Source organism: Mustela putorius, unplaced genomic scaffold (assembly GCF_011764305.1).
Source record: "Mustela putorius furo isolate JIRA1106 unplaced genomic scaffold, ASM1176430v1.1 tig00000997_pilon_pilon_pilon, whole genome shotgun sequence".
NCBI classification, from domain to species: Eukaryota; Metazoa; Chordata; class Mammalia; order Carnivora; family Mustelidae; genus Mustela; species Mustela putorius.
In genome coordinates, this window is record NW_025421527.1 from 1007438 (window position 1) to 1031844 (window position 24407).

The 24407-nt window shown below is 44.4% G+C and overlaps 1 protein-coding gene across 1 annotated transcript in view; it reads right to left on the reverse strand.

Annotated features, from left to right (window-relative positions):
* The window catches only part of SDHC (succinate dehydrogenase complex subunit C), a 30938-nt gene that overhangs the window by 5074 nt on the left and 1457 nt on the right, over nucleotides 1-24407 (reverse strand). Inside the window, exons 2-4 of the mRNA XM_004775947.3 lie at nucleotides 19745-19801; nucleotides 18084-18185; nucleotides 10105-10166 (exon numbers count right to left, since the gene is read on the reverse strand). Coding sequence (XP_004776004.1) covers nucleotides 10105-10166; nucleotides 18084-18185; nucleotides 19745-19801 — 221 coding nt within the window. The remainder of the gene's footprint in view (nucleotides 1-10104; nucleotides 10167-18083; nucleotides 18186-19744; nucleotides 19802-24407) is intronic.

Here is a 24407-nt window from a genome sequence, read left to right on the forward strand (position 1 = left end):
GACGAAAGAAATTGGACTTTACCGACGTTAAAACTTTTTGTGCTGCAAACAAGGCCACTAAAAACGTGAAAAGATGAGCACCAGGCACAGCACCGGAACACTGTCAGTGGCAGTGTAAGCGCGAGCATGCGGACGGACCGCAGCGGAGACTGTGCTGAGCACAGCACAACGGCAGAGGAGCTCAGCCGGCACGTCGCACACCCGAAACCGATGGGACGCTGTGCGCCAACTATGCTCTAGCTAGAAAAAAAAAGTAAAAACACAACACAGGGAGAGAGAAAACATTTCCAGATCATATGTCTGTAAAGGACCTGTATCCAGAATATATTAAAGACTCTTACAAGTCAGTACTGAAAAGACAACCCAACTGAAAAATGGACGAAGGATCTAAATAGGTCTCTCTCCAAACACAGATAAATAAATGGCCAACAAGTACGCGAAAAGATGCTTGACACCACTAGCCATTAGGGAAAGGCGAATCCAAACCACGAAGGAAGAGCACCTAGGGGCTCCGTGGGTTGAGCGTCTGCCTTCGGCTCAGGTCATGATCCCGGAGTCCCAGAATCAAACTCCGCATCAGGCTCTTCTCCCTCTGACCCTCCCCTATCTCGTGCTCTCTCTCTCTCAAATTAATAAATAAAATATTTAAAACAAAAAAGGAGCTTATGGTTTAGTAGGGGAGACACAAGTAAATCAGCCTACAGCCCAAGGTAAGGTGCAGGAGCGCACTAGCACTGTGACAAAGGCCTCTGTGTGCACGGGGCGCTCGGGAACCCACACAACAATCAAAACCCACCTGGCGGGAGGGGGAGAGGGTCCTGGAAAGCTTTTTCTCGGCGGCGTGCTTACGTCAAGTTCTGAGAAAAGAGATGAGGGGGCAGAGAAGTGGGGTGGCAGGATACATCGAAGTGGGCCTCATATGCTAGACAGCAGAGTTTAAACTTGATCCTGCCAGTCAAAGACAATAGATTTCACCCTGGGGCCAAACACGGTTCATCTCAGTCCCAACCCATATCAATTAATAATGCCTACCTTGTGTCCAGTAAGCCACACACACAGCCAGCACATACATGAAAAGATGCGCAGTATCACCGATCACCAGGGAAATGCAACTCAAACCCACTATTATCACCTCACACCGGTCAGGATGGCTAGTATCAAAAAGAGAAGAAATACTAAGTGCTGGCAAGAACATGACCCCTTGTACCCCGGTGACGGGAACGTAAATTGGTGCAAACACTGCGGGAAACGGTATGGAGGTTCCTCAAAAAATTAAAAACAGAAATACCATAGGATCCAGTTAGTTCCACTACTGGATATTTACCCAAAGAAAACAAAAATACTAATTCGGGGCGCCTGCCTGAGTCAAGTGGAGGAGCATGACTCTTGATCTCAGGGTCGTGAGTTCAAGCCCCATGTTGGGTGTAGAGATTACTAAAAACAAACAAACACACAAAGAAACAACAAAAGCACTTAATCCCATATGTTTCTGGCAACATTATTTACAATGGAAGATATGGAAGCAGCCCAAGTGTCCATCAGCAGGTGGACGGACAGGGAAGATGTGGCAGATGTACACGGCAGAGCATCTATCACTCAGGCATGAGAAAGAGTGAGATCCGGCCATCTGCAAGAACACGGACGGGCCGAGCGGGTATTAATTACGCTACGTGAAGTCAGTCAGCTACAAAAAGACGAGCGCCGGGTGCCTGGGTGGTTCAGTTGGTTAAGCATCTGCCTTCCGCCCAGGTCGATTCCAGGGTCCTGGAACTGACTCCCACAGAAGGCTTCCCTGCTCAGGGCGGGGTCTGCCCCTCCCCCCCCACAACACCTTTGTTGTTTCTCAAAGATAAATAAAATCTTTAAAAAAAAAGAAAAGAAAAGGATAAATACCGAATGATTTCCCTCACATGTGGACTCTAAGAAACTGAACAAGTAAGTGGGCTCTCACACACGGAGAACAAACTCATGGCTGCGGCGGGGGGGTGGGGGGGGTAGGAGGGGTCACAGCAGAAATACAAAAACGGGATTAAGACGTATGAACTTTCAGCTGTGAAATAAGCAAAGCACAGAGATGGAAAGTACAGCACAGGGAACACAGTTGGTCATACTGTAATGCCACTGTACGGTGACACGTGGTGACTTCACTTATCCTGAGCCCTCAGTAAAGAATACAGTTGTCAAATCAATATACTGCATACCTGAAATTTTTTTTAAAAGGTGTTATAGTGGGAAGGATTCGTAATCTGTATCATATATGGAAGCAGTGACCTGCCGTGGCCTCAGGAGGGGATGGTTACTTGGGTCAAATACTGCCATCCCTAACGAGACGGATAAATCCTTACCAGCTTCAAATTGGACAGTGATAGGGACAGATACACCTCTTGAAAAGGTCAACTTGGCAGCAACAGGGCGTAGATGAGGGGTCAGTGGAGGCAGGAAGTCGGATTAGGACGCTGTGGATGAAGGTGATGGCTCGACCCGACAGTGACAGGGAGAATAAAGAATGGAAAATGTGGCAAAATGTGGGGACGTGAGGTAAATGAGGGAAGTCAAGGATGGCGGTTTGCAGGGGCTACTGACTAGATAATGCCCAGAAGCTGCACAGCGAGCGAAGAAAATGCAGGCTGCTGTACTTTGGTTTTCATCTGAGGACATAGCCCAGGGACTGATGTCGATCAGCTGAGAGCTCCGCTGGGCTGGAGGCCCCCCGGGAACAGCACGTGAGGAAACGCAGTAAGCAGCTGGCTGAGGGCCTAAAGCTAGCCGGGCTCTGGCTTAAAGACCCAGATCTGAGGGTTCCCTGCATGTGAATGAATGATGAGTGAAGTCTGAGGTGTGCCTGGGGCAACCTGGGAGGTGGGGCCTCGGCTCCTCACCGCTGGAAGCCCAGCACTGCACAGAGAGCACCACAAAGCGGGTCCTCGACGCTACTGGGTCAAGAAGCACAGCTGGCCACATGGGACCTGGGACGGAGACTGCAGGGGGCCCATCTCTCGGGGCCGCGCCCTCAGCCTGCGGGGTCCGTACGAACTCTGAGCCGTGCACATCAGCGCCGCACTGGAGGGGGCCAGCTGGTGTCTGGAGAGCTGGAAGAGCTGCTAATGGGAAAAACAGGCATTTGGTGCCAGAAGTGTTATGTAGGGCCTTTTGGGAAAGAACAGAGGCGGCCAGCCAGTACGGTCTCTCGTCTAATTACACCCGGCCTGGAACTTGTGTCATGATCCCCGGATCTCCTTGACCTCCCAGAGCCATTTATCTTTTCTGGTTACAAAAACACTGCAAAGAACTAGGCATTACAGAAATGTATGGTTTAGAGAAGTCCCCGTAATGCCGCTGCTCCGAGCCAACCATTTCACATACAACCAGAGACACTGTCATTTTATATTTTTCAGTACCCAACCCGTCAGAAAAATAACACCTATTTCAAATGTTTATTGCTAAAGCCCCCATTTACTTAAATTTTACATAATTATTTAATCTTCTTAACAATCTGAAAAGATAGTAGCAGCTAATTTTGTTCACAAACAGGAGAACAAATGAGGTTCAGAACCATTAAGAAGCGAATCCAAGTTCACTGAGCATTAAGTCAGTGGGCTGGGATTAGAACACACAAACTCAGATTCTTTCCACTAACACCCCATTTTTGTCGTAAGCACCTATAAACTTCTGACTCAAAATTGTTGAGTCTCTTGAAAAAACTGGTGTAGCGGCAAGGTGTCGAGCACATCTGATTTATTTTTGAGACAGTGGTTTGCTTTTGAATTGATTTAACTAATTGATGAAATTCCTTAACATTCATAGAAGCAAAAGCTGAAGATGGGGCTGGTCACATCCTGGGATTTCTACTAGTTTTTGACTCTGGAAGGTGATCCTAAAGAGTGGGTATTGTCATTCTAAGACGAGGCAGCCCTACCAGTCTGGTCTTCTAGGGGCCGGTGTTGCTGTGAACAGCCTTCCCTGGGACTCAGAGGTCTGACTGCTGTGACGTCAGGGGCAGATCGGTGCCATGTCTGTCTGGTCAGCTAAGGCCCTCGTGTGGCTCTTGAAGTTTCAGAGCTGCGGGTTTGCCCTGAAATTCAAAGAACAGTGGAGGGGCCCCCGAACCTCTTATCTGTCCAGACTGCCAAAGATCCCGGATCCTCTCAGGTCCTCTTTTCCCCAAATCTCAAACTAGCTCAGTTCGGCTAGTTTGGTGCCTCTGTGTTTGCAGTTATTTTTTTTCCTCAGGGTACCCCTAAGCCAAAAAAAAAACACCTGGCAGTTTTGTTTCTTAATTCAATTCAAGCAACTCAAGTATTTATATCCTAACAACTGAGTAGCCATTGGAAAAAAAAAATCATCCACATAATAGAAAAAAATTTTTAAAACTTCACTCTTAAAACCACAATTATTTACTAATGAGATGTATACACCACTGGATACAGAACAACACATCCGACCCTGCGCGTTGGACTGGAGCAGCAACATCATTTCCTGTTCCACACGGGCTGGGCTGAGGACTCGGCCCTTCAGTGAGAGCCCGCGTGAACGCACAGGCCAGCCTGCGGCTCAGGCAGTCAGCTTCCCTTCTGGAAAAGCTAAAGGCCTCCATATAAACTTATACAGTAACCAGCGGAACTCCGAAGTGGCTGTTTTGATCTTCTGAGCTTTTCACAAGATGGGCCACTAGTCACTGATTCTCAGGTGTGCTGCGCGGTGTGTGCGTCAGGACTTCTGGTCGCTGCGGCCGTGCGGAAGCCGGCGAGCGCGCCGCTCCCAGGGCAAGGTGATGCGAGTTCAGGTCCCACTCCTGTCACTGACCAGCTATGGTCTCCTCACTTCCTCTTCTGCTTATAATCAACGCCACGTTCAGACCGTGAGAATTAAGTACTAGAAATGAAGTTCCTGATACAGGCCCCGTAGCGATTACGATTTATATTCCTGGAATATTTAATTCTGTAACACCCAGAACATGTCTGATCATTTGCAGCTGAAAACCTCGCTCTCAGCCTCTCCTGCTTCAAAAGTGGGACAGCTCCGTCCTCGCATTACCAAGATGACACGGCTTGGCAAGACTGACGGTCCCCAGAGGAGAAAATGTGTCTCAGCACTGTTCTCTTCCTCCCAGGGCAGGAACCTCCCTCCCCTGGCCCCCAGACTGCAGGGCAGCCACAGGCACGACTTAACACGATGGGATTAGTGTGAGGACACTTCATTCAGCTAAGAGAGCAAGCGGGCGCCGTCACCCCCAGGTTTAATCACCACTTGGACAGCCCCACCGAGGCTCTTTCACATGTTTTTTCTAGAAAAGCAGCTGACTGCCTGAGCAGGTCTGGCTATGCATCCGGGCCATCTCTCACTGAAGGGCTGAGTCTCTAAACTGACCTGTTTTTTACAACAATCAAAACATTCAGGACCATCCTTTTTCCCACTCGAGGTCACCGTATACTTCATTTATAGCTGCGTCCCTCTAAAATACCTTCCATTAGGGGCGCCTGGGTGGCTCAGTGGGTTAAGCCGCTGCCTTCGGCTCAGGTCATGATCTCAGGATCCTGGGATCGAGTCCCGCATCGGGCTCTCTGCTCGGCAGGGAGCCTGCTTCCCTCTCTCTCTCTCTCTCTGCCTGCCTCTCCATCTACTTGTGATTTCTCTCTGTCAAATAAATTAAAAAAAAAAAAAATACCTTCCATTAGCATCCACCTGAGCTTTCTCTAAACTCTGTTTTTACTGTTGTATGACGGCACATCTTGATCACTGCCCCGCCCCCCCCAGCTTCACTCAGTGCAGCTCAGCCTCCTGCTGTTCTCAAATCAAGGTGGTCACCGGGTTCTATCTAGACTATTACACCACTGGTCACCAGGTAAAATCACGAGTATTTTAATCCCTACAGCTCCCAAGTAAAGAAGAACATTACTGGCCATCTCTTTCCATGTTTTAAAGGACTGTTTTTTTGTGTTTTTTTTTTTAAAGATTTTATTTATTTATTTGACAGAGAGAGAGAGATCATAAGTAGAAAGAGCTCACAAGAGAGAGAAGATGAAGCAGGCTCCCCGCTGAGCAGAGAGCCCGATGAGGGGCTTGATCCTAGGACCCTGAGATCATGACCTGAGCCAAAGGCAGAGGTTTAACCCACTGAGCCACCCAGGCACCCCTAAAGGACTGTTTATAAAGTTCTTTTTCTTTTTTTTTGGAGGGGGAGAGAGAGAATCTCAAGCAGACTCCACACCCAGCACAGAGCCTGATGTGGGGCTCCCTCTCACAACCCTGAGACGGTGACTTGAGCCAAAGTCAAGAGTCAGATGCTTAACCAACGGAACCACCCAGGTGCCCCTATAAAGTTCTTTTTCACTAAACTCTACTCTAAAGTCAAACTAGCATCATCAAACTTTTTGGCTCAACACGCTTTTTAGAGTTTATATATCGGCTGCAAAGTCTCTAGTATGGAAGAATACCTTGCCGTGGATTTGTCCTGGCAGCTTGTTGTACTACTGCAGCAAACAAGAACAGGAAGCCTTCTGTTTGTTTGTTTTAATGTCAGCTCTATGCCCAGTGTGGGGCTTAAACCCATGACCCCAAGATCAAGAGTCGTGTGCTCTACCAACTTAGCCAGCCAGGCACTCCGAGAACAGGAAGCTTTTATGACTTCCAACGGTCAACAGGATTAAGTTCCAACTTCTCTGTGGGGCGAAGTCCTTCACTGTTTGGCACACTTTCCAGCCCTTTCTTCTGCCACTGTTCCCACAGCCAGACCCTGTCATCACCATCCAGTGACTCTGGGTGCTTCCCAAGCCCTAGGCCTTTGCATGAGGTAGTTTCTCCATTGACTGCATCCTCTACCTCCTCTTCGTGAACTCTCCTACTCATCCTTCTTTCAAGCTCTCCAACTCCCTCAGGGATGGTCTCTCCTCAGGGATCCCACATCTCTATTAAAAAGTTCTCACAGAGGGCGCCTGGGTGGCTCAGTAGGTTAAGCCATTGCCTTCGGCTCAGGTCATGATCTCAGGGTCCTGGGATCGAGCCCCGCATCGGGCTCTCTGCTCAGCAGGGAGCCTGCTTCCCTCTCTCTCTCTCTCTGCCTGCCTCTCCGCTTGCTTGTGATCTCTGTCAAATAAATAAAATCTTAAAAAAAAAAAAAAAGTTCTCACAGAGCTGCCTGCGTAGTGCAGTCGCTTGGGCATCCAACTCTTGATTTTGGCTCAGGTCGTGATCTCAGGGTCATGGGATTGAGCTCCACAGCCAGCCCCACGTGGGCTCCACACTCAGCGCAGAGTCTGCTTAAGATTCTTATCCCTCTCCCTCTGCCCTTCCGCACTGTGCTCTCTCTCCCTCTCTGAAATAAGTAAATAAACATAAATGTTTATTTCTCTTTCTCCTTGGATTCCTCTGCCCTTGAGGGTAAGGGGTCCTACTATCACTGTCTAACTTCTAAAGCATAGCAGGAAACTAATTAGAAAGCAGGAAGAATGAACAGCTCTGAAATAACTGCCATGAGCAGAATGACTGAGATGGGTATATTCATTTAGTAAACAGAGACCCAAGCACCTACTGAGTGCTCGCTAGAGGATACGAATAGTAAAAAAGACATAGTCCCTCCTCTCTGAAGAGTCTGCAGGCTCATGAAAGAGACAGATTTATAAACAAATGAAATAATTATAAATATGCAATAAAAGCTCCAAAGAAACCAGCAATGCAGTAAGAACTATGAAGGAACACTGCTGTGAAAACAGAAAGTAGACAAAAGATCTAGAACGAGAAACTCCTTCAGAGACGGCGGTAAGCAAAGTACTGTCAAAGTGGGCAATTCTGTCGATCTAAAGGATGAGAAGGAACTAACCACACCGCGGCAAAGGGTAGGGGCAGACATTCCAGACTGAGGGAATAAAACAGGCAGTGGCTCTGGGTGAGACAGAGTTTTGCTCGCTCAAAGGACTTCAAAGACCAGGGTGGCAGAGCAGAGTAAGGGGAGGCCAGGCAGAGATGAGCTCGACGAGGCCAGATCAGGCAGGGCACTTTCTGGCACCGGGGAGATTTGAATTTTAATCTAAGTGCAAAAGGCAAATACGGTAAAGGATGATTCTAAGCATGACATGATTCAATTTATTTTCATAAGGTTTTTGTTTTTCCTACTGTTACATCAAGAAGAGATTGGAGGAGAGCCACAAGAATGCAAAGATTACATTTGCTGGGACTGACTTCATTTCAGGCCAAATGATCTAATTCTTCTGACCATTTGGTCCAGTGCACATCATCTTCTAAGAGACTTGTTGCTGTTCAATTTATCGGGCTTCTCACCCCTGTTCTCATAAGTCATCATCCGAAGTATACTCTCCTGAAATTCCAACAATGCCGGTAGAGGCCTTATTAATGTGCTCAGTTCATGAGGAATGAGCCGAGGTGCAGGGCGCTGCCCATGTCGTCCATCTAGCAAAACCCGGTTCCCATCCAGTTCTGAATGGCCCTTTAGCATTTGAGGGAAACATGAGAGCTACTACCACATGTAAACAACAGCCACTATGTTCCATTACAGGATTAGGGGTTAAGGTGAGGAAACAAACAAATACACGCTGATGAACACAAGGTCATCCAAGGGGGTAAAAATAGAAAACATGTATGATTATTAAGCACACTCATGAAAAAATATATCAACTTTAGCTATGTTTGACGAAGCAATACTTGTCATTCTAGTCTACAAGAGAGCCGCTATCCCCTTTCCCCTTCAGTGGTAATAAATACACGGGCATAAAAAGGGAATCTGGGGCGCGTGGATGGCTCAGTCCATTAAGCATCTGTCTTCAGCTCAGGTCCCGATCCCGAAGTCCCAGGACTGAATCCCATGTCGGGCTCCCTGCTCCACTCCCTTTCTCTCTCAAATAAAGAAATAAAATCTTAAAAAAGAAAAAGGTGGGGGGGTCCTAAAGCCTAATAAACTATTCTTGTTCTTCCAATGACTTTTAGGATTAAACATGCTCATGGGTACCACCAAGTAAGCCTGGGTCATCAGACCCACTATGAGAAGATCCTGAACAAGCACGAAGAGGGCAACTATGAACTTCCCGCTAGAAGAGCCCATCGTGAAACGTATCGTATCACTTCAGTCCCGGTGAGTTGAAAACCAGAAACTACAGATTCCCAGAAAACATCAATCATCCTTCTACCTGGGCTCCCTTCACCAACCGAAGGGATGACAACATCAGGAACTCCTACCCTACTTGACTATCAACAAAACAAATCTGAGCGTGAATGGCACAAGCGCGGTCTCTGCCGGGGTCTCAGCAGCAGCTCCCTGAATACGAGGTCCCTCTACTTGAGCCCCCAATCCTGCCGATGACTACTTCAGTAAAAAGAGTCTAGAGGAGCCCAGGGAGGCCCTGAAGAATAACAGAGAAAACAGAAATAAGTCCATGACTCCAGGACAAGCCAGGGAAAAATTTTAAATATAGCTGATCCCTTGGAAAGTATCTCTCTATTGTGGAAAGGCGCATCAGATCCCAAAACTTGATGAAGATCCGCATACTTCCTACCTGTAACAGATGTCACTACCTGACCTGTACGCACGGAGACCAGCATACAAGTCATCGTTCGTAAGGAAATAAATAGACATTCTGGGCTGGAAACCAAGATTTTGTGAGACTGGAGACTGACTTCATCTTTTGGGGTCTGATCAATTCTAAGTGACAAAGAATGGGTGCTAAAACTAACTTTCCGGAAGAATGAGGTTGATGACTCATCTTGGACTGTGTCTGGTCAATGTTGAGCCGGCCAGCCCATCTCTATGACATTTCTAGCTTTGCTCTCTGTGACTTCAATAAGTACAACATCAGGATGTGCTAGGATGATTTAAAAACTGGCTAAGTAGGGGCATCCAGTGGGATCACTCGGAAGACCACACGACTCTCAGGGTTGTGAGTTGGAGACCAAAAAACTGGCTAAGAACAGAACCTGAGCACAGTGGGAACCCAGAATGAATGGTTAAAGGAATGAACAATAAGCTTAAAAGGACTCATCCTTTTCTCTAAATCAAGTTGCTGATTTGTACAGGAGGCTGCACCAAGAGCCACAGAAACAGCAACGTTCTTCGAAGCGCGCGCGTGCCCACGTGTGCATAAGTACCCATGTACATACCTGCACTCAAGGCCACGCCAGTACCACGGTGGCAAATGGACATCGCCATGGGAAGAGACCAGCTGCAAAGAAATACACAAAGGCAATTACAAAAAGGAAGATATGGGACACCTGGGTGATTCGGTGGGTTAAGCCTCTGCCTTTGGCTCAGGTCATGATCTCATGGTCCTGGGATGGAGCCCAGCGTCGGGCTCTCTCCTCAGTGGGGAGCCTGCTTCCCCCACTCTCTCTGCCTGCCTCTCTGCTACTTGTGATCTCTCTCTGTGTCAAATAAATACATAAAATCTTTAAAAATAAATAAATAAATATTAAAAAAGGAAAATATGATACCACAACAGAGACTCTATTGTGGCAAAGAGAATATGAACCACTTTGGAAATAGGTACTATTCACACATAAAAACAAGAACAGCTTTTGCATTCTTGTGTTTCCACTTTCTAGTGATTAATTTCAGGAGAAGCATCCCTCCTTTTACCAGACGGGATCAATCACAACTCTTAACTCCTCCTTTCGTAAGACGAAACGACTTGAGTGGGTCAAAGACACCAATTACAGTTACGTCTAGTCAGAAAATAATCACTAGAAGACAACCACCTGGATCCTTCCTTGCACCAGTCATGTGACCGAAGTTAAAGGAACATGAAGTGAGTTTTGTTGATCAACTTTCATAGAATATACAGCCACCCTTGAACTCCTTCTTATTACGCGCCTGTAAATATTCACAGTGAGCATATCATTTATTCCCTAATAAACTTCCTATCCCAAATTTTTAAATCCAGTTTTCCTGGATTTAGTAAACATTTTCTTAATCCATCATCATTTTGAAACACTTTGTCATCAAATCATGTTCTGAATCATTAATTTGCCAGAGCATTTCCGTAGAAGGACAATTAACACTGCTATATTCTAGACCTAGTTCTCATGCTCGAGAGGACTGTTTAGTGAAATGGAAAGCACGGGAGTCTTTGGATAAAGTTAACATTCATCCTGGAAACTCAGCTTAGAGAGGAAATGCTGAGCATAATCAGACCATATTTTCACAACTCTAACGGGAAGCTACTCAAGTAGGCTGAAAAAAAATCTCGGAAATAAATTCTAACTATGTAATGAAAATGGTCACAGTAAGAAAGGAGTAATGGCTAAAGACACCCCAAAAAACTGGCTAGACACCACTCTGCTTAACTCAGACTTAACAGGATAAATCTAAAAGGCGGAAGAAGAGCCACATAACAAAAGGCAAGCAGAGAACAATGACAGAATTTGGTTAGATGAATCAGGAGACTAAAACCCAGAATGAGCTGAGGCTTGCAGAAATGTCAAGGACAACAAAAAGGGGCTTTTAACATTGTATTCAGGGAAAGCAAGCCTCCTAACCGGGATGGACGATTTTATGTTAATAGATGACAGAGTACAAAGCAGATTGCTCAACTATTTTATTTGTCAAAGAGAATGATTATCAGACTGAAAAAGACAGAACAAATATTGATTTGAGAGAACTGAAAAAAACAGAGGTGGGGAAATTGTAAGACACGCGTAGCATTCCAAATGGACTTAGGGCTCATGGCCAGCGAATGAAATCCCATGACTGGAAGGTCTACCAGATGACGCGTGCGCAGAGCTCTGGATATTCAGAAATACCAAAGCGGAAAAGTGGGGGTGAGACGAGAAACTGCTTGAGTCAAACGTGACCCTAATTTTCAAAAAATGGTTACAGCCACAGCCTGGGTCGGCTAGGTGCTGAGGAGGTAAAGGAGATTTTATTTCCTGAACAACCACAGTACCAGATCCGGTCCCGCATGGCCTTCTAGAGTCTTGTCACTCCTTAGCAGGCATGTTAAGTGCTGAGCCCCCTGACCCTGGGCAGAACGTCAGGATTGATGGCTTCAAGAAAGAGAATGTAGCAGAAGTGACACCGCGTGACTTCCAAATCACACCCTCTCGGGCTGTGAGGAAGCGAGGAAGCCCCAGCAGCCCCCTGCGGAGGGCTCAGGTGGGAAGACTCAGGCGGGAATTCAAGGATGACCCCCCTAACAGCCAGAATGAACCCAAGTCATGTGAGCAAACAGATCTCCAGATTAATTCAGCCCCAGCCTTGGTGGGCTTTATTTTTTAAAGATTTTTATTTATTTATTTGACAGAGAGAGAGACACAGTGAGGGAGAGAACGCAAGCCCAGGGAGTGCGAGAGGGAGAAGCAGGCCTCCCACCAAGCAGGGAGCCCAATGCGGGGCTTGATCCCAGGACCCCGGGATTATGACCTGAGCCAAAGGCAGTCGCTTAACGACTGAGCCACCCAGGCGCCCCCAGCCTTTGTTTTATAGCTGAGGCCTAGACATCACAGAGCAAAGGCAGATCGTTCCCACTATTTCCTGGTAGAACGTAAGTTAAGAGTCTAGTACAGGAAATCAAGATTGTTTTAATTCACTTATAGAAAAGAGAATCACTAAGAGCCACTAAAATTTTCCTTCAGGAAAAGTTTTTCTCAGGACACAATGAGATCCCTTTGAATTCAGGTAAGATCTTACTCATCTTCATATTTCCAACTCCTAAAAGATTATCAAGCACACTGGGAGCAATCAACCAATAAATGATTTGAAATGTATTAATTTTGAGGCGCCTGGGTGGCTCAGTGGGTTAAGCGTCTGCCTTCGGCTCAGGTCATGATCCCAGGGTCCTGGGATTGAGCCCCACAGTGACCCCGCATTGTGCTCTCGGCTCAATGGGGAGCCTGCTCCGCATCCTTTCTCTGCCTGCCTCTCTGTGATCTCTGTCAAATAAATAAATAAACACTTTAAAAAAACAAACAAACTAGGATGCTTAAAAAAAAATGTATTTAAAAAAGCAAACAAACTAGGATGCTTTAAAAAAATATATTTCCTTTTTTGATTGTTAGTAGAATGTTAATCAAGGAAAACCTAGAGGGGCACTGGGTGGCTCAGTGGGTTAAACCCTCTGACTTCAGCTTAGGTCGTGATCTCAAGGTCCTGGGATGGAGCCCCACATTGGGCTCTCTGCTCAGCAGGGAGCCTGCTTCCCCCTCTCTCTGTCTGCCTCTCTGCCTACTTGTGATCTCTGTGTGTCAAATAAATAAATAAAATCTTTAAAAAAAAAAATACCACTGACAAAGTAAAAAGCATTTCTCCAAGGAAGATATACAAATGGCCAGCCAGTATATGAAAAGATACTCAGCATCACTGATCATTAGGGAGATGACAATCAAAATTAGAATGCAATACCCCTTCACACCCTTAGGATGGCTGTTATTAAAAACAATAAAAAACAAGTGTTGATAAGGAGGTAGAGAAAGTGGAACGCTTGCGCACTGCTGATGGGAACATGAAACAGCACAGCTCCTGTGGAAAACAGTAGAGCGGGCTCCTGAAAAAATTAAATAAAGAATTACCATGTGATCCAGCAATTCGGTTCCGGTTCTCTGAAATCAGAGACTCAGAGGTACTCGCACACAGATACTCACCGCAGCGCTATTCCCAAGAGCCGAGAGGTGGGAACAACACAATGGCCCCGCGAGGATGAACGGGTAACCAGACCGTAGCGACACAGAGAAGAGAGGATTTACTTAGCCTCAGAAAGGAGTGGACTTCTGACACAGTCTACGATATGGATGAACCTTGAAGACTCTGTGCCAAGTGCAATAAGCCGGGCACAAAAGGACGGGCATTGTATGATTCCATTTTATGAGGCATGAAGAGGAGTCAGATTTATAGAGAGAGAAAATCGAATGGTTAGAGGCTGGGGTTGGGGTCAGAGGAGAATGGGAATTACTGTTCAGTGAGTACAGAGTTCCAGTTCAAGAATATAAAAGGATTCTGGAGATGGAGAGTGGTGATGGTTTGTACAAGGTGACTAGGTTTAATGCCACTGAATGGTGCACTTAAAAATGGTTAAAATGGCAAGTTTTATACTATGCATGTTTTACCACAACAAAACATTTTTTAAAAAGACAACCCAATTAAAAAATGAACATGGGATTTAAATACTCCTTTCTCCAAAGAAGATATGCATGTAGCCAATAAGCATATGAAAAGATATTCAAAATCAATAAACAGTGTGCTTAGATTTATTTTGTATGATTCAAGGTCAAACCAGAGCCATTGGATAGAAGATGTACGTTGCAGCACCTTCAATGAAAGAAGGGTCTTTCTGATAATTAGAGAAGTTCCCAAACTGGAAAAGGCGGGTAGTGAGTTCCTTGTATATTAGAGGTATACAAGCATAGGCAGAGAACCACATGAAAATACTGCAGAAGATATTCACTCATTAGGTACAAAGGTGACTTCTAACTTTGTGTGTGTGTGTGAACAGCACCTTTGTTGAAATGCAAAAACGCAAAATGTAAAACAGATCAAAGTAAAATTGCTTTGGCTACCCTGGGGCCCAGGGCCTACAGTTTCATGTGCATGTTGGCCAGCCTCCAGCAACTATTCACGAAGCTTAGTAGAATATCCAAAGCCCCAAGGAGCACTCTGAAAACCAATGTGGTTGATGATGTAATTAAATTTTAAAATAAAGGTTTGCTTTTTTTTTTGAAGATTTTGTTTAGTTATTTGAGAGAGAAAGAGCGTGCAAGCGAGCACACAAGCAGGGGGAGGGCAGAGAGAGAGGGAGAAGCAGGCTCCCTGCTCAGGAGCCCGACATGGGGCTCGATCCCAGGACCCTGGGATCATGACCTGAACTGAAGGAAGAGACTTAGCCGACTGAGCCACCCACTTCCCCCCAGGCCATGGCTTTAAATATAAATTTAGAATAATATAAGTTCTTCCCATTATAATCCTCCCCCCCAAATCTTTTCTCTTAAAAAAAGCTTTGCCATAAAGTTACAAGGATTAAGATCACTTATTAGGCTCCTTCTGTTTTAGTACAATGTCCAATTTCTGCAATCAGAATTATTTCTGGAATCTGGCTTGGAAAAAATCTGAAGGGTTGTGGTATTTGTGGAGGTGGTTAAAAAATGGCCAGCCTCCCTGGCAAAAACCCAAGAGGGGGGCAGTGGAGCTCGAGGAGCAGCTCGAGAGGGGATTTTCTCCAACACCAGCACAGCAGCAATCCAAGTTACTTCCAAGGACACCAGATGTACCTGAGTCCATGTGTACACTCACACATCCCTGTGCCTCTGGGTCTGCGCACACATACATCCCAGCTCTCCCTACTGAGAAGGCCTAGAAACCACGAAAGCCTGGTAGCAATGAGCACATCTAGCACCCAGATCTTGACTGCACAGGAACCATCCTGAAGAGCCCCCGCTGGCTGAATGTGGGACAGTTTGGACGCCAAAACAAAAGAGAGTAACAATGGAACCCTTTGGGCAAAACAGGAACTGTGAAATAATAAGAAACACGTATATACACGGTCTCCATTCCTGGTTCCTGACACTGAGCTCCTAAAACCCTTATAATGTCCGGAGTGACAGGAGGAGTGCTGGAACAGCTTTTGTCCTCAGATTTGGTCTTTGACCCTGATTCCTGACACACAGCTCCTAAATCCCTTGGAATTTCCTGGGTGGTAAGAGTGTCTTTTGTTTTAATGAGGTGACTCGGGATGGAGGCTGGTTACCGGAAAGACTGAGACATGATTACAGCTTTTAGGCCCACCCCTTCTTTTTCCAGGGAGGCAAAAGGGGCTAGAGATTAAGTTAATATCTGGTCCTGCCTACCATAAAAATCCCAAAAGTGAAGAAGTCTGAGTTTCCAGGTTGCTAAGGATATCCACATGTCAAGAGTGTGGTGTATCCCAACTCCACGGGGACAGAAGCTGTGGTGCTGGGAACTGTTCCTGACACAGAGGCACCTACAAGGGTACCTGGCTGTTGATCTGTACCAGCTGTAATGGAACTAATGGAACTAGCCCTTGTAATGTAACTAGTGAACATAAGTAAATGTTTCCAAGTTCTGTAAGCAACTCTAGCAAATTACTGATCTACTCATATGATGTGAGGAGGGGGTAGAAAGAACCCGTGATTTATAGTTGGTCAGTCAAAAGCACAGGATTGCAAACTGGCATCTGGAGTGGGGGACAGTCTTGTGGGACTGAGCCCCTGACCTGTGGAGTCTGCACTAACTCCAGATAGTATATGTCATAAATGAATTACTCTAACTGGTATCCAGGGAGTTGGGAAACTGGCTGGTGTGGGAAAAACCTCCACACATTTGATGTCTGAAGTGCTGAAAGCAGAGAGGAAACAGTGCTGTTTTTCCTTTAGTTGGTGTCCTGAGAGTAGAGGAGACATGAGTTTTTCCTTTTAGGAACCCTTAAATCTGTACTGATAAAGAAAGCAAGCTTTAGCCTACTTATTTATTAATTTACTTGTAAAGAAATCTACTGGGTATGGTGGAATTAGAAAAAGTACAATCTGGCAACTACCGGAGTAATAACCGATTCCTAGTAATAACTAATAAATGCTGACGGTAAGTATCATCAATAGAAGGAAGTCTCACCACAAAATAATTAACAATTATAAACACAGTATCTGTACTCACTAACTTTATACATGGAGAAACCTAAGCAGACACACTGTAACTAGATAAATGTCAACATCACCAGTAATGGATCAATCATCACGCATAGCCCCCATCCCCACCCCCGCACTCCTATGCACTGAGACCACAACATCACTTCAGAGCTACTCCTGCCAAAAATTCACAAATCACAGGAAAACACCAGGCAAATGTGAACGGGAACACTTAAAAATGTTAATGTCATGAAAGATAGGGAAAGACTAAAAAACTGTTCCACACTTGAAGGAGATTAAGAGTTAAAGAGACAACTAAATGCAACACACGATCCTAGGCTGGATCCTGGACCTATAGAGGACATTACTAGGACAACCGACAATATCTGAATGGGATGGTGACACTGGGTCAAAGTTAATTTTCTGATTGTGATGGTTGTACTATGAGTGTCCCTGCATTGTTTTTTTTTTTTTTTTAGAGAGGGGTGGGGGCGGGAAGAGGCAGAGGGAGAGGGTGAGGGAATCCTGTGGCTGAGATCAATCTCCCCACCCTGAGATCAGGACCCGATCTAGTATCGGATGTTTAATCGACCAAGCCACCCTACAGTGTCCTTGAATTTAAGAAACATGTACTCAAGGATTAAGGGTCTGTGATAGGCAGAGTAACAACCTCCCTAAAGATGGCCACATTCTAGGCCCTGGAACCTGTATTTTACCTTAAATGGCAAAGGGGAATTTAAAGTTGCAGATGAAGCTAAATTTGTTAATAAACTCACCTTAAGCTAAGGAGACTATCCAGGATTAGGGATTACCTGGATGGTCCCAACATAATCACAAAGGTCCTTAAAAGGGGGAGAAGCTGGCAGAAGGAGGGAATGGAGAAGAAATGTGACAAAGGAAGCAGGGTCAAAGTGGTGGGAGGAAGAAGAACGTCACCCATCATCACTGGTTTTGAAGAGGAGGGAGGAGGCCACAAGCCAAGGAACTCACGGCAGCCTCTACAAACCACACAAGGACACAGATTCTTCCTGTGAGCCTCCAGAAGGGAATGCAGCCCTACCAACATCTTAATTTTAACCCAGTGAGACCTGTGTCAGCCTTCTGACCTATGGAACTGTAAGGCAGCAAGTGTGTTGTTTTAAGCCACAAAGTTTGTGCTAACTTGTTACAGCATTACAGGACTGATGGAACATCATCTTGCACTTGAACTTAAATCATCTGGGCATGTTAATGAATTGGGACTGCACATACAGCTCTACAGGAATTCGGTGTACTGTTTTTGTAACATTTATGTAAATTTGAAACTGTTTCACAATAATGTTTTTCAATTAATGGATATTACATTTTGACCCACCAGCGTTTTCCAAATGGTAATTCTACAGGATAAAATACCCTCTAAGGCCAGAAGACAGAAAACAGTCTTTTTCTTATATAAAAGGCCTGAGGGAAATACTGGCCCAACCTCCAGAACCTTCACCCATTACTTCTCGACTCCCTGGTTCCAGAGGCCTTACCTGTAGATGGTGATATGGGGAGACAGAGGACGGTTTAAGTCGGTGTTCTTATTCCAGAACCTCTCCATCTCTTCCTTGGCTGTGGTTCCCAAAGGAACAGCACTAAAATAAAACCAGAAGGTTTTAAAATGATTAAAAGTAAACTTGGCTTAACAAAAAGTTAAATCAAAAAAGCTAAGCTCTAAGCTGGGCTGGATGAACCCACTGCAGAAGGAAAACATGTTCATCCACTCCCCATCGCTATGCCAAGTCTGACTCAGTAATCACCTCAATCACCCAGGGAGGTCATATCAGGGGAGAACTCCTCTTCCCAAACCCCCAACACACAACACATAGGTCAAGCAAAAGAAGCTCAACTTCCTTTGCATTGTACAGCAGAGCGAGGACAATATTTTAAAAACATTTACATAAATGAATCACCCTTCCCCCAGGCCACGGGTGTTGTCTCATACATAACCACCTGCTCTTATCTGTTTTGTCCAGACACCTTTCAGGTTCTCAAAAATCAAGAACTGGATCAGCTCGGTACCTCCGAACAGTTTCTCGGTTTCCCTTGTCACTGGGTTGGGTTGAAGCCAAGTGTTGGATGGCTGTGTTCAACAATTTAATTTATTATGTACCCATATTAAACATAATTCCATTCCCCTCAAGAAAATATAACCTACCCATAGATTGCACTAAAGAAAGAAAAAAACAGTAACTTCATAGTGGAAAAATACCTAGCAGACATTCCCTTATTCACATGATCACATGCCCCCGATGTGAATGTAACAGGCAGTACACAACACTTAAGTATGACTCCTGCCGAAAACGGGTAACTTGACTCTAAATTATAGGAAACGGCCAGACAAACCCAATTTGAGAAACATTCTACAAAATAACTGGCCTGTATTCTTCAAAAAATGTGCCACAAAAGGCCAAGGAAGGCTAAGAAGCGATTCCAGATTAAAGGATGCTAAGGAATATGACAAGTAAATAGAATGTGTGAGCCTGATCAGCTCCTGGATGGGGAACAGAAGACTGTATTTCTATAAAGTACATTATTTGGGACAAATGGAAAATCTGAAAACTAACTGCATGCTGGGTAAGAGTACATCAATGTTAAATTTCCTGAATTCAATAATTGTGTTTGTATAATTATACTGTTATATATAAGATAATGTTCTTATTCTCAGAAGAAGTATTTAGAAGCAAAGCGTCACAGTGTTGGCAACTTAATCTCCAAGAATTCAGAGAAAATACTAACAATAATTAAATACACATCAGTCTGGACCACACTAAATTGTCAATCTTAGACCAGCTTTGACCAACAAAAATTACAATTTCATAGACACAACCTAAAATACATAAAACTCTAAGTAAACACAGCGGAATGTTAACAACTGATGAATCTAAGTGAAATGTATCTAGAACTCCACTGCACTACTCTTCAACTTTTCTGAACGTATAAAACATTTCCCAAATTTAAAGTTTAATATTCTTATCCTTCCTTCTGCTACCAAGATGAGAAAAATAGTGACCACAATCACTAAATTTTCAGCTAACCATCTGGAACTTCCTTCTTTCATATGTACCCCGAAAATCTAAACCAACACCCCACTGCTGTTCCCTGAGGGGAAAAACGTTAAGTCATAATAACCTCCACAAATTTAGGAACTTACTTTCTGGTGCAGAGCCGAGGACTAAGGTGGGCACGGAGGCAATGACGGCCAACATTTCTGCAAGATAAGAGAATAAAGAGTCAGTGGGGGTGGGGGGAGCGCCTGGCTGGCTCAGTGGCTGGAGTCTGCAACCCTGACTCTCAGGGTTGTATCCCCCGAGCCCCATGTTGGATGTAGAGATTACTTAAAAATAAAAACCTTTTTCTTTTTTTTTTTTTTCAAGAGAGAATAAAGAGTCAACACACATTTAGAGATCAACGTCAGTTTATCAACTTCTCTATTTTTGTGCCATATTAGATTTAGGATTAGAGGGGAAAATTAGTAAGATGAAAACAAGGACAGTATCAATGTCTTTGAGAAATTTTTTAGTTGGAAAGCTACCACTTCCAATAACCGGGGAAGCGTTGGTGGTATAGTGGTGAGCATAGTTGCCTTCCAAATAACCGGGGAATAATCACGTACATAACCTAGAAATGCAAAACAAAGTTTTAGCTGAACATGAATAATACAAAATAAAAGAATAATCAGAGTTAGTAACGTTCAACATTTCAAGTTAGGTCTTTTTTTTTTTTTTTTTAAAGATTTTATTTATTTATCAGAGAGAGAGGGGGGGAGAGAGTGAGCACAGGCAGGCAGAATGGCAGGCAGAAGCAGAGGGAGAAGCAGGCTCCCTGCCGAGCAAGGAGCCCGATGTGGGACTCGATCCCAGGATGCTGGGATCATGACCTGAGCCGAAGGCAGCTGCTTAACCAACTGAGCCACCCAGGCGTCCCTCAAGTTAGGTCTTAAAGGAGGTGATGAGTAAAGGACAGAAGTAAATAAGAACAAGAATAAGAATCAGGGTAAGGATATACCTTAGTTAACTGCTGCAAATGGATGAATTAAGAAGGTTGAAGAATCCGGGGTGTGTGGGAGGAGGGGCCTAACTATTAAGCTATCATTTTAGGAACTACCATCAAGTTCCAGACAAGGTGGCTGAACTTCAAGTCAAAAAAGCATGGAAATGCAAAGATTTCCCTGAATAGTTAAGAGTTATGTGAAGAGGGTACACAAGTTTCCTACCAAAAAGTTATGATTTTTGAAAAGGTATACATCAGTACAAAAACTGCTTTTCAAGTCTAAAATGAAGATGTGCCCAGGCATTCTACGGAAAGTGAATTTACCTGACCCAGAGTTCACATAGTATTATGAAAAGCAGGACCACTACACCCCTTTATTCAACATTATATCAAATCTTTCCAAAAGTATTTAAGAAAGTGAATTTCTGGGACTAGAATTAAAAACACATTGATTCTACAAAAGTTTATGGTATATCTATTATATGTAAGGCACTGTGAGGATATAAAATCTCCTTGAGATCCAATGATCTTCTAAAAAAAAAAAAGCTCATGGTGTCCCTCACACCACTGACATGCTGATACTAGATGCATGAACAGTTCAAAATCCCTCTGCTCTACACAGGACAGGAGAAGGGGCCACTGCCTGAAGGCAAAATAATCCAATCAACACTTCCTTCAGCTCCTCCATCTTTCCAGCTTTGGCGGCAGGAGGTGAATACTGACATTGTGCCCCCAAGGCTCCCAGAAAGAAGTGGGAACAAATGTCTTCCATCAATTGAAGTAATTGTGGCCCTGGAGTTGCAGGGCACGCATTCCTCGCACCAGGCTGGGTCCAGGCCCCCAGCTACCCGGCAAGAGTTTGCAGATGTGGGTTGGAATCTACAGCACTCTGTCTAGTGCTATTGTTTCCCAGACAAATGCCAATGTAAGCTTTCCCCAAGGCCCTAACAGACCCCAGTTGCACAAACTTCTAGCCTTAACCAAAATATGACAAAAGTAGGTATCTATCCTTGCCTTTCATGTGAGACCAGGAACTCTGAAAGTTCTACTAAGAGCTTGAACTTTATATGTTACAGCTAAAAGGTAACAGCACGATATATTTTTTTTAAAGATTTTATTTATTTTGACAGAGATCACAAGTAAGCAGAGAGGCAGGCAGAGAGAGAGGGAGGGAAGCAGGCTCCCTGCACAGCAGACAGCCGGATATGGGGCTCGATCCCAGGACTCTGGGATCATGACCTGGGCCGAAGGCAGAGGCTTAACCCACTGAGCCACCCAGGCACCCCGACAGTTCGTTATTTTTAATTAATATGCCAGAATGTATCACTCTAGTTAGTACTGTTCCCTTTTAAATACATTATACAGGTCTACCCAAAATGTAACCACTGCTCTCAAATCATTTCTGCAACTCTTCTCTGGATTCGGGCAACAGTGAGGCAGAAAGGACAGTAAAGTAAAAGAGTCACACTGGAGTTCCGGTTAGCCTAAGTTGTGTGACTTTATGGACTCACCGGGCTGCAGCTTTTTCACTTATGAAATGGGACTCACAGGACCTACCTGATTGGTCACTGGGAGGATTACATAAGAAAATGTACAGAAAAGCAGTCTCAAAACTGCAATATCATCCATATATATATTACTAATATTTCATTGGTCTCACCAAGGTCTTTAGAATTAACATCACATTCTTTTTAAAATGCTCAGTCGTGATAAAAATATTCATCTGCTGAAAATGGATTTGACTTTTGGAAAAAAACAAAAGTTATTCAAAGCCAAGTCTATGGGATCAAACTAAATAAAACATTTTTGGTGCAAAACAAGGGTGACTACAATATAATGAGTTTCTCTTATATGACCTCGATATGACTTGATCTGATGGTATGCCAAAAAGTTTTAGAAATATCTGGGGTAAGAGCAACTCTAAAATATCTGTAACTTTGAAGGACAGGATGAAGGGGAATCATCTGTACACAAAAGTTCTCATTAGGAGCACCTGGGTGGCTCAGTTGTCAAGTGTCTGCCTTTAGCTCAGGTCATGATCTCAGGGTCCTGGGATTGAGCCCCGCCTCAGGCTCCCTGCTCAGCAGAAGCCTGCTTCTCTCTCTCCCATTCCCCCTGCTTGCATTCCCTCTCTCACTGTCTATCAAATTAATAAATAAAATCTTTAAAAAGTTCTCATTAATGGCTATTAGCACTCAACCTACTCCCAAGCTACAGCCTGATTTCTTCTTTCCTCTCACCCCCCCATACATATGCGAGGCGTCACCCAATCCTATCAGGACTGTCCAAGAAACTTCAGTCCGTTGTCTTAGTCCTTATTCTTTTCATTTCTCACAAAGAGGACTATAAAAGGAGCTCTTGGACTCTTTCCCTAGCATCCCTCTCTTCCCTATCATTCAATATTACCGAAGCTAACTTCCTGAAGAATAAAGCTGATGTCATTGCTCTTCTGCCCCAAAGACTTTTAACAGTTCCCCGCTGCTTGCAGTTCAAGGTCTAGACCCATTCTCCCACAAATTCCCTTCAGCCCCTCATACGTCTACCACACAGAGTATTATACACATACACCAAGAAAGAGCAAGCCATCGTAGGACCACATGCTTCTGCTCGTGCTGTTCTTTCAGGGGAACCTCGCTCACACTCTGACAAAATCATCCTTCAAAACCCAACAACTCCTGGACGGCGACTTCAGTTTCTTCAGCCTTGCTTGGGCCTTGCTTCTACACCACTTTTTATCTCTGTATCAACACAGATTATGCTGTTTAATAATTAATCTATTTTCTCCTCTGCTAGCCTGAGCTCTTCCAGGATAGGACTGGAATGCTTTGTGTCCAGAACACCTGTAATAATGTCTGACACATAAGAGAGGCTCAAAAAAAATGGTTTTGTAAATGAATATGCTTATTTTAAAAAGCAGTCTTATATATGTAAAGTTAAACCTTATTTTTAGAGGTGTTTCACAAGTAGCACTTAATATGATGTGCAGATAGTTAATGACTCTTGGTGACTTTGTGCTTAAGCACCATGAACTTTATTAGAAGCCTAGCTGTTCTTAGCTTAGTTCTGAATTTCCATCTTGGCTTTGGCAAGGCACTTCTGGACTGAGTGCCAACAGAGCGTGCATTACTCAGCAGGTTATTTATTCCTGGCTAGTCTGCGAACTGTTTGGGGAATATACAAAATATAGAGCACTATTCAAAAGTCATGATATACAGTACTCTGAGCACTAATAATTTTTAGTTAGCCAAACATTAAAAATGTTTAACCAATACTTCTTTTTAAATGGGCCCAAGTTATTGCTATTTTCATTCACAATGAGGAAACCACAATCATGGAACTGGTGACGTTGACTTGTCCAAAATAATGGAATTCGTGACAATACCAGAACTAGAAACCAGCTCCTATAATTGCTTAGAAGGTATGTTCCTCTGAGGCTAAATCATCACATTATGAACAGTTCCAAATCCCTGTAGTGAAATGCAACTTGACTCACAACATCCATCAGAAAAAAAAAAAAAAAACTTGGGGGGCACCTGGGTGGCTCAATGGCTTGGGCGCCCAACTCTTGAATTCAGCACAGGTCATGATCTCAGAGTCGTGAGACTGAGCCCTGGGACCTCAACCCACTCTCTGCTCAGCAGGGAGTCTGCTTGAGATTCTCTCCCCTCTGCAAACATGTTCTCTGTTTCTAAAATAAATAAAATACATCTTAAAAAAAAATTTAATTCCCTATGTCCCCTCTTAAGAAAGCCCTTGTGAGAAAAGAAGAGAGGTGCCCTTCCCATGAACTTCAGGTTACTACTAATGAAAGAGAAGTCTATTTC